Source organism: Coturnix japonica, chromosome 23 (genome assembly GCF_054131305.1).
Source record: "Coturnix japonica strain WE chromosome 23, WE-NBRP24, whole genome shotgun sequence".
Taxonomy (NCBI): Eukaryota; Metazoa; Chordata; class Aves; order Galliformes; family Phasianidae; genus Coturnix; species Coturnix japonica.
In genome coordinates, this window is record NC_140685.1 from 9,657,161 (window position 1) to 9,667,500 (window position 10,340).

General features: G+C 52.4%; 1 protein-coding gene and 1 long non-coding RNA gene across 3 annotated transcripts in view; both read left to right on the forward strand.

The window, feature by feature from the left end:
• The first annotated feature begins 5,626 nt into the window (after window positions 1-5,626).
• LOC116654202 (uncharacterized) lies at window positions 5,627-6,274 on the forward strand. The gene is made up of 2 exons (XR_014936674.1): window positions 5,627-5,756; window positions 6,128-6,274. It is a non-coding gene; the product is annotated as an uncharacterized LOC116654202 (long non-coding RNA).
• Window positions 6,275-6,935: 661 nt separating this feature from the next.
• Window positions 6,936-10,340, forward strand: part of LOC107322355 (ankyrin repeat domain-containing protein 40-like) — a 3,582-nt gene continuing 177 nt past the window's right edge. The window contains exons 1-5 of one of the 2 annotated variants that reach the window (XM_032448222.2): window positions 6,936-7,105; window positions 7,239-7,387; window positions 7,530-8,009; window positions 8,488-8,666; window positions 9,230-10,340. The exon at window positions 9,230-10,340 is cut by the window's right edge and continues 177 nt beyond it. In XM_032448222.2, coding sequence (XP_032304113.2) covers window positions 6,960-7,105; window positions 7,239-7,387; window positions 7,530-8,009; window positions 8,488-8,666; window positions 9,230-9,373 — 1,098 coding nt within the window. In that variant the 5' untranslated portion in view covers window positions 6,936-6,959 and the 3' untranslated portion in view covers window positions 9,374-10,340. The remainder of the gene's footprint in view (window positions 7,106-7,238; window positions 7,388-7,529; window positions 8,010-8,487; window positions 8,667-9,229) is intronic. The other variant, XM_015880314.3, reaches the window with a different exon arrangement.

Genomic DNA, 10,340 nt, shown 5'->3' on the forward strand with positions numbered 1-10,340 from the left:
ATGTGATTTTTCCCTATGGAGGTTGTCTGGGACTGTTTCAGTGTGATGAGACAAATGTGGGTCTGCATCGTTGGTCCCTGCCTGGTGCCACCTTCTTGCACACGTTGGCCATGCTGATAAGAGAACCCCAAGTGAGGCTGCCTATCAGCACGAAGAAATAACTCTGTGTGGTTTATTTTTCCCCTTCCAGACAGAGGATTGGTTGCCCAGATGCACATTTCAGCCTTGAGGGAGCAGAGCAGGGCTCTGAAGCACCAGGTAAAGGTTGGTGGCAGACAGAGCAGTTTTTGGCTCTGTTAATGGCCATCTCCATCCAGAGGGATCTTCTCCCAGGACACATAAGTCCCCTTGTGTCTTTTGGCACACAAGTTCCGTATTCTCACATTCAACATGCGAATATATTCAGCTCCAGGCTGATGGAGATAAGAAGGGAGTGGGTAAATGTATCCATCTGGAGGGGCATTTGGATGGGACTAACATTAATAAGGCATTGGAGATTTCTGTTAACTGAGAAATCAGGCTTTCCGCCAAACCTTTTCAGAAGAAGCCTTATAGGGAATCAAACCCTGTCTGGATCCAATGGACGTGGAACAGACACTGTGTCCCCCTGAGTTCCACTGCTGCAGGGACAGGGAGCACTCAGCCCTTGGCCACTCGAACAGCGCTGGCAGAGTGAGGACAGCAGCTCCTCAGACCTCCCACTGATGGGGACAGGCAGCTCCTGAGGTCGGAGGAGGCAGTGAGGGCTCTGAATAACCCTCGTCAGCTGCCTTGTCACAGCCAGGACGTCACCCAAAGGCCGTGACCCAGCCTGGCACATCCAGGAGGTGACACGAGTACACGGACAGCCCAGGGTTGGCTGAGCTCTGTGGGATTAATGCACCCAGCATCCCTGGGGCTTCACTGAGGGCTCATTCCTCATCCAGCCCCCTCTACACTCCACAGATGCCCATTGCACCACAGCCTTGAAATCCCTCCTGGTTAGAGCTATGATCTACAATTGAACTAACTGCCGCTGCTTTCATTGATGATAATTTCTTTGCCTTTTTTCTCACTCTTCCCAAGCTCAAATGGCATGTCCTTGCCCCTCTCCACTGTGCCAAGCGCAGATCCAACATTACTGAGGCCCCTTCCATCTGAGGAGGGAAACAGGAGAAAGGATGGATGTGGTGTTGCTTTTTAAACTGCTTTGAAAGGAACAGCAAGCTGCCGATGGTGTTTATTAGGCAAATCGAGCAGCCCTCACCTGGAGCTGCCAGGCGGGCGGCAGATGGATTTGCTGGCATTATTGTGGAAGGGCTGTTGGCAGGAGCTGCCACCCTGCGATGCTCAGCCTCCCTTCTCCTATTGATCTCCGTCATGGCGAAGGGGCCCTTGTGAATTCACCCTCTCGTGCTGCCTGGGCTGGCAGCCACTCGGAGCCCGCTTTGCCAACACAAACACGACACACACAAACACAGCGGCCCCTCTCCAGGCCCAGCCAGCACTCAGCGCTGCTGCCTGGCAGCTCACACACTGTGCTGGGCCACCAGGAGCCCCCACAGCTTTGTGGCTTCAGCTGCAACGGGGAATGGGCTGCAGGAGCATCAGCTTCACAGCTGTGTCCTCAGAGGCACCAAGAGATCCAGAGGTATATTTGGGCTGAAGGGATGCACTGATGTGCCTGAAACCTATTTGTGGGGCGATCTGTACGTGTAATCAGCGATAGGAGCATATTTCACATTCCCACTAGTTAAGATTTTTGTTGGCATTCCCTGTGATTGCCCACAGGTGCTGCTTCTGCCTTTGGAAATCAGCCACGTGAGCAGATAACTGTGGGCAGGGCAGGGCCAGGCATGGGGCACATTCAGAGCAGTGATTGCTCACGGCAATGAGCTGCTCTGGGTGTGTGTCCTGCCCAGCACGCAGATGCTCAGTAAGCAGAAGTTAATGTAGTTAGACAAAAAGGCTCCGTTTGGGGGGAAAATCAATAATGTCAGGGAGTTTATTAGAGGGTTATGGGCCACCTGCTAGAGCTCAGCATCAGGCCTGCACTGTGTTGTATTGGTGAGAGCTGATGGCTTTGCTCTCAGATGAGGCCGGTGCCAGAATCATTATTTTATGCCTCGGCAGATGGCTTCTGCTCAGGGGTTTTATCTCTGAGTGCAGACATACAACTAATCATCATTTGCTTTCTCTTTCTCTGCTAACGTAAGCTGGGCAGGAAGCAATTGCCAGTTTGATGATGGTTCATTATTGCTAGGTTTGTTCTGTCTGAAACAGCACAGCAAGAGGCAAAGAGGGGACAGAGGAGGAGAACCAACCCGTTATCAGTGAGATACATGGAAAGCTGGTTCAGGAGCCTACTTTCCACCTGCCTGTCTCTCTTTCAGAGGCAATGCCTCAATCCCATGGTCAATTCAGCTGACATCTTTGGGATGTAAAGACTGCAAAGAGCAAATGTTGGGGATGCATTTATCCTGCCTTACATCAGGATGGTTAGTCTGGATAACAGCACCTGAGGACACTCCGGCAAAGGGTGCAAACAGAATCATCACCAGTTTTGCAGCACTGCTGTTCTGCATATGGTCCTCACAGATACTTTGGTTGTTAGCAGGGCCAACCCAGGGGAGCTCAGGTGCTTGCAATGAACCTGATTGACTAGAATGGATGGAGCCAGGATCCACCCCTTCCCAGCCCTCATTTAAGGACTGGCAGTGAAGGTAAAGGAAGGAGGGGTGAGAAGTGGATCTGTTAGAGATCCCTGTGTGCCTGAGTCCTTTCAGAGGTAAGCAGTTTTTCTTCCTTTGTTTCTGTATCTTTGGTTGCTGTATTGGGGCTTGTTTTCATTTGCTGTAGCTTAGGATTGTGCCACTCTTTATTGCTGTTCTTTTTCCCTCATGTTACAGCATTTCAGTGGTGGTTTTCAGATTTTCTTGCTTCCAGCTCCATTTGAATGCAGACTCAGGATAGAAGTGCCAGCAGAGGCCTGGTGTAGGCTCTGCTCATCTTTCACCAGCGCATGGAACATCCTTTCAGGAACGTGAGTTAATTTAGTTCCTCGTGTACTGCTGTAGGAGGCTAATGAATATCATTAAACCCATTGTGCAGACCCACTTCAGTCTGCAAATGACCCTAATTCAACCTTCCTTATTTATTTTAAGGAATTCAAAGCCCGGAGGAAGCCGCTTGCTGAGAATCACACAGAAGCAGCCACCAAAGGCTGCAGCCTGAGACTGCGCTTCCAACCCCACGGGCACTGTTTGCTTTTCAAAACCCTAATTTAATATAGAAGAGTCTGGTTGCTTTTGTTTGTGATGTGAGTCAACTTATGCAAGCAGCACATTTTTAACCTGCTGTGCAAGTGCTGCTGTACTTTAATTTAAGCCCCCAGCTCCCATGTTTCCCCCTTGAAAAGCCAGACCTGCAGCAGCTTGGGGCCTTTGCTGGGCCTGGGAGCCCCTATGGATAACCTGGAGGTGCCAGATCTCCTCTGAGGGTTTGGTTTCCAAAACTCAGCTCTAAACAATAACTAATGTTCACAGAATGGAACTATTTCCATCTCTGCAAATACCACGGAATCCTCACAGTCGATTTTGTCTTTTTAGAATTTAAATCTAAATTAGGACAAAAATGACTTTAGCTGTTGAGCCCTTGCCTGGCTCTGCACCCTCACTGCTGGGTGTCACTCGGTGCAGGCTGTGCCTGGAGCAGCTCCACACTCAGAGCTGGGGATCTCAGCAGCCCTTAATACTGAGCTGCTCTGTGTGCCCCTTCACCATCAGCTCCATGGCATGCTGTGGAGCCCAAACCAGGTGAAGGCTGCAGCTCATCACTCTGCTCTGTGCCACTGACACCACTGCTGGAAACACCCAGCAGTGACCAAATGCAGACCTGCTCCAAACAGGGTGTGGGTCTGGGCACACAGCAGAGCTGGCAGGGGCTGCCTGCCGAGCTGTGGTGCTCAGCTTCCATAGGTCTTCAATGTGGGGCTCCTGCCTGCCCTGCTGCCAGGATGCTTGTCTGTATTTTGTGGCTTTTTTCATTGCTGTTCATTCTAATTTCAGTGCACATTCTCCTTTTAATCCTGTCCTGTGTGTGGCACATGGAGTCCCCCAGCAGCACAGCGGGGCCTGATGAGTTGCAGCACTCAAGGATCCACCCAGAGCTTGGTTGTTTTCGACTGAAAGGCAGCTCAGAGCTCTGCTCCACAAAGCAGCTTTCAGGGGTGAGTTCAGCCCTGGCTTCACATGGGAGCAAAGTGTTGGGCTGCTGCAAGCCCAGAGGACAGCTCAACCCTCCTGAGTGCAGATCTGCACTGCAGGCATCCTGCTGGCACAGCTCTGGCTGTGGGGACATTCAGGGTGATGGGATTCCTTGTGGGGTGCTTCAGTTCACAGGGGTGAGCTCTGGCCGGGCTGCCTGCAGTGGGGTGGGAGGATCTGGGGCACCCTCACAGGACCTTGGCTTTGCTCTGTGTGCCTTAGGCAGGACAACGAGCTGACCAGTGTGCATGCAAAACCTTTACATCACTTCTGCTAACACAGCTCTGTGTGTGCAGTGGGAAAAACAGACTGTGAACTTTTGAACACTTCCACAAACAAATTCATTGTTAAAGCCGACCCCATTTGTTGATGTGGGACCGTTACCCACCTGCAGCCCACTCCTGGCTCTGCCATCCCCTAATGCTGCTGCTTCAGAGCACACAGCTTGGTTTGCACTTTCTCAGCACCTTCCAATTTCTTTGAGGAATGGCTGCATACCAATGGGGTGGCCATAGAAAACCAGGTTAGTGCACAGTAGGGGCTTTCACAGGCACTAATCTTGATGACAAAATTATGCGAACAAACACTTCTTGTGTCACCAATATATATTATGTAAAACCTTGTGACTTTGATTATGCGTCTATAATACAGATTAGTCTGTTTGGGTGTTTGGTGCTGACCTCCAATAAGCTCCTAAAGTATTAGCAAGAATTTGCGAGTGACAGGCAGGCAGAGGTGCTGCTCTGCCTAATCCCATTCTCAAAACTCTGGCTGTGTGTGTCTGAGCAGTTTCTGTTCCTCTCCTTAAAGCACCGGGTTATTTCCTTCTCTGCCCTCTCCCCGTTGCCTTTGCCCTTCTCTCCCCTGCTTTGATGTATCACAAACATTGGAAGATTTAGCAAACCTTATGGATTAGGGCCAGGAAGACAGAGAGAACAAATTTAGAATAGGAGGCAGAGAACGTACCAGCTGAGAGGTGATGCTGTCAATCTCCATGGAGACCTCTTTAGTTACAGCTTTGCTAATTACTCTGTGGAATTGAATAGCGGCTGGTAGAAAGCCCATCCAAGTCAATGGAGAGTTTCTAATTGATGTGTAGCTTCAGCTGGCTGCATCTCAGCGCTGCGAGGAGCACATGGGGCACAGCTCCTGAGAGAGAATGGTTATAATTCGTGTCGTTGGTTTCTGCTGTGATGGTTAAAATGCAACTAAAGGGGAATCCAGGCCTCGCTCTGGTCTTCTGCATGGGGCCGGGATCCCCTGACAGAACCTCAGCCCCACAGAAACAAGTCTAGGCCTTGCTTTAGTGAAATCCTTAGTGCTGTATGTATCTGTGCAGGTGAACCACAGCTAACAGCCTTGCTAACAGCGTGTGGGTTTCCTCCACAGGCCACCAGCAGCTGAAATGGGAGCAGACTCACAGGAACCTTTAGGCTCCAGCTGCCCGGGCAGGATGATGAGCAGGAGCCCCATGTGCCCCACAGGGGCCACTTCCACGGCTTGGGAGAGCAGGTGAGGGGCTGCAGGTCTGGGCAGGGGGGAATTCAGCACAATGCCCAGGGAAAAGACAGGGCCCCCCTCAGCTGCTCGGCTCATGGGGGGCTCTGGGCCCAACCCCAGGGCAGACTTTGGGATCCACACACTGCAGCTCAGGTTCGTCACTGCTCCAAGCCAAACTGGCTTTAGCCACTAATCCACTGAACAATCTCCAGTTGTTATCAAAATCTACCAGGCTCCTTATCCTCAAGTCCCTGAGCTGATGTACCACCCCCCCCCCCCCCAGCTTCCAGTGCTCTGCCTTGTTTGTTCAGGAGTGATTTGTTTGTCCTGCAGATGGGAACAAGGTTAAATTAACAAGTGGAATAATACATCATCTGCTTTAGTTCTGAAGGGGTCCATCAGCCAAGGGAAGAAGAGGATGTGCTGGAAGAGCAGGAGAGCTGCCCTCGATCCCACTGGCGGTGCCTGCATCAATTCCTACTTGGCCACTCAGACTTCACAGGCCTTAAAATAAGAAGAAAGGGGCTCAGACTGAATTGGCAGATGGTGGTTTCACCAAAAAAGGAGAACAGAGCCCTTACAGCAGCTCGGTCCCATCCAGCAACGTGCAAACAGGCAGATATTACAAGTGAGCCAATTAAATCTGGGAAACTGCTGAGGACACAAGGACAGGCCAGTGCTGTGGATGGTCCCTGCTGTGAGAGGTCCCATCTCAGCTCTGCGTGGCATTGCTGCGCCTTCTGCTGCTCCCATTGATTCCAAGGGCTGAGTGCTGCTGGATGCAGGCGCTGAGCACCCATGGGTGGCAGCCCAAGGGCCGGGCACGGCTCCCTCGGGCTCGTGCTGTGGCTCAGGGCTCGTTGTGCTGCTGGGGGCGGTTGTGTAACCGACAGCCCGGCGGGACGGAGCGCGGAGCGGGGCCGCTCTGCCCCCTGGCGGTGCACGGAGCAGCACCATGTGGGTTTATCCATAGGGATGGCCTGGAACTGCCGCGCTGTGCGAGGGGCTGTGAGGCCGAACGGGAGCACGGCGATGGACCGGCAACGAGCGGGAGCTGCACATGGGGCGGTAACGGGACGGTAACGGGACGGCCCGGCACAAAATGGCGGCGGCGGAGATGGGGGCGGCGGGACCCGGCGGAGCGGCCGGGAGCCGCGGTAACGACGAGACCCCGTGACGGGAACCGCGGGCGGAGCCGCGCGGCCGGGGGAGGCGATGAGCGGCGGAACGAGCGAGCTGCAGGAGCTGCAGGAGCTGCAGGAGCGGCTGAGGGAGGCGGCGGCGCTCGGGGACGAGGAGGAGGTGCGGCGGCTGCTGGAGGCGGGGGCGGACGTCAACTCCCGTAACGAGATCGACGGCTGGTGAGGAACCGAGCGGGCAATGCGGGGTGGGCCACGGCTCCGGGGCTGGTTAGAACCGTAGGAGCGGAGAACGGCCGGAGCCGGGAGGGCCCCGCGCTGCCGTGAGCTCTGACGGTGCCGGGTCTCCCCGCAGGACCTGCCTGCACTGGGCCTGCAAGCGGAGCCACGCGCCCGTGGTGGCGCTGCTGCTGGATGCGGGCGCGGATCGGAGCATCAGGACGGGAGCGGGGCAGCTGGCAGAGCAGCTGACGGGCAAGGAGAACATCCGCAGGATCCTGGCAGGTACCGGCCCGGTTCTCGGCTTTATTTACCTCGGGCTGTGCTGTGTCTTTAACAGGACAACTCTATTCACAATGACAGAGGTGCATTCGGTAACACAGTGGCTTTTCTCTCTTATCCCCCACGCCCCGTTGCTGAACTTCAGTTACAGAAGAGGAGGACTGTCAGGCAGTGAGTGATGTGACCCCACCAGCTGCTGCCAGCTCTGTGTCCGCCCCACCACCCCCACACAGCTGTACAGATGGAAGCCCTGCTCACAGCTCAGCAGAATCTCTGGATGAAAGCGCTCCCATCTCTCCAGCTTCCCATGGTGAAATCAGTCCTCGTTCTCCAGCAGCTCATGTTGAAGCTGTGTGCACGCCCACACCATGCTGCACTGAGGACAGCCTTCCTGCTCCAGATGCTGCAGCACAGCTGCCCATCACATCGGCTGCACCATCAGCCTCAGAGCGCTCAGAGCTGGGGGTGCAGAGCAGCTCCTGGCAGCCCCCCGCACCCAGCCCTGCTCTGTGTGTGCCAGCAGCACCCAGCCAGGCTGTGCCACTGAGCAGCTGCCCAACGCCTGGGGCTGCGCCTGCATTTCAGCCCTTCTTCCTTACTGGACCTTTCCCTTATCACATGCAAGGTAACGAGGGGTAATTTTCATCCTTCTGTTGCACTGTTCTGTGTTTTTGTTACTGGTGAAGTTAAGGTTCCAGTTTCACAGTGTTGAACAGAGGTGGAGACGTTGATTTCTTTGGCCAGAAATCCCCAGATGATACACAGAACTTTTTCTTTCTTCCCTCTCTCCTAAGAACAGCAGTTATACTGCATCTCAAACACAGTCATGCTTTGCAGGCTCTGTGCCTCCACTGCTGGAAGCCTCAGACTGTGTTACAGAGCACAGCATAGAAGGGAGCACGGGGTGGGTCAGACTGCAGCACTGCCAGCATCCGCCCTGCAGCTGCAGCTGCTCTGAATGAACGCCTCCCTTCAGCGCAGTGAGGGAACAGGCACCGCATTGTGCAACCTGAGCTCAAAAGATGATTGTAGTACCTGAACTTGTAGCTTAGTTTCCTTCTGTCGATGGGGAAATAAATTAATCTGTTGTTGTTGTTTTAAAGCAGAACTTGTGCTTAAGGTGAGAGTGCAGAACCTCAGAGACGATGACTTCATTGAGATTGAACTGGACAGACAGGAGCTGACGTACCAAGATCTGCTCAGAGTGAGCTGCTGTGAGCTGGGCGTTAATCCCCAACACGTAGAGAGGATCAGGAAGCTTCCAAACACGGTGCTGAGAAAGGTAGGAGCTGGAGTGGGGGACTGACCTGACAGTGCTGTGCAGGCACCATGAAGGTGATATTCCTGTAAGAAACCAGCAAAGTGTGATGAGTTAAAAACAAAGTGATGTAAGCTCACAAACTGGGGAGGATAATGGACCAGCCTTCACTGAAAACATTCCTGTCCAAGTAGGCCATTATTATTATTTCAGCACTGCTAACATGGCTGCCATGCAGGGCTTCAGTATTTGTTTGTTTAAGGAGAAAAATCAGGGGAAGAAATACCAGAAATGTGCATTTGCAGAATTCACAAAGAAGCCATTAACAAACAAGGATTTCATACAGCCCAAGGAGAATTCTGTGTATTTGGTCCCAACTCTTAGTTCAGTTACATCAACACGGTCAAATAACAAGGTTCTAGGGAACAAAGCCATGCTTTGAGAGTGTATCAGTAGGGCTGCTTTTGTCCATCATGTTTTCCCATCATCCCGTCTGAACTTCCCCAGTTCTACTTTTACTTTCCTTACCTACCATGAGCATGTACCAGGTACAGCTGTGCTGAGGGCAATGCTGTTCTCTTTGTAAGGACAAGGACGTTGCCCGGCTGCGGGACTTCCAAGAGCTGGAGTTGGTTCTTGTGAAAAGCGACAGCTCTCCCTTCAGAAATGCTGCATCAGCTTTGACTGACAGACCGTGCTACAACAGCAGAGCCTCCAAGCTGACCTACTGAGTGCCAGCTGCACCCTGAGCCTGGGACCACAGCGGATACACTGCTGCCTTCTGGAGGCAGTGAATGAGCATCTGTGAGACCTTAAGTTATTGTTAGGGCTAATATTTTAACTAATAGTTTATCTTTGGTATTTATTATTCCCCTTTGCTTTTATTTTTTTACTTGATCCTATATTCAGATAATTCAGGGTACCTCATTTGTTCACCAAGATCTCATGCTTCCAGCGCAGTTCATTTTTTAAATCATATGTAGCAACTGAGGGCAGCAAAGAAATGATGCAGAGTATTCCCAGTCCTTGAACCAAGCAGGAGTCATGGCAATGACAATCAGGAGGCAGCAGTGTATGCAGTGAAGCCTTTCCTTGCCCCCATTTGCTGTGATCCAGGCCCTGCTGCCTTCAGCCTGTGCCCATGTTGGCTCCCCGCAGCGCTCTGCAGTGCAGTGCTGTGTCCTTGGAGGGTCACCCCATGGCGGCAGATGGTAAAAGCACATTTCAGAGAAAAGCACTGAAGAGCCACCTGAGGCTCTTGTGTTCAGGCTTTCCATTAAGTCACTTGGGCTTAAAACTCCTGCTTAGTGGACCAAGTCCATTACCATCTTTCCCCCCTTGCTCCCTATCACTACCAATGCACTGAATATTCCTTTACCCAGGACCTAAAGCCCAGATCCAATTCCCTGTAAGCTAAAGACACACTATGAAATAGGAATTCCCAACCTGGGCTTCCCCTTTGTTCTTAGGGTAGGACAGGAAAGGCGTTATTACCATAGCAATTACATGTTTACCTCTTTGAGACAGCTTGCAGACTAGCTCAGCTGGTGTGCAATAACTGCTCCAAAGCTGCACTATGTGTATTTATCTTCCCTCAGTTCCCATATTTAGGATGTCACTGTGATGACTGCCTCTGCTCATTACTGGACATTTAGCTGTAGGAGCAGCTGGTCTTAAAAAAGCTTTCTTTGCTCTGGT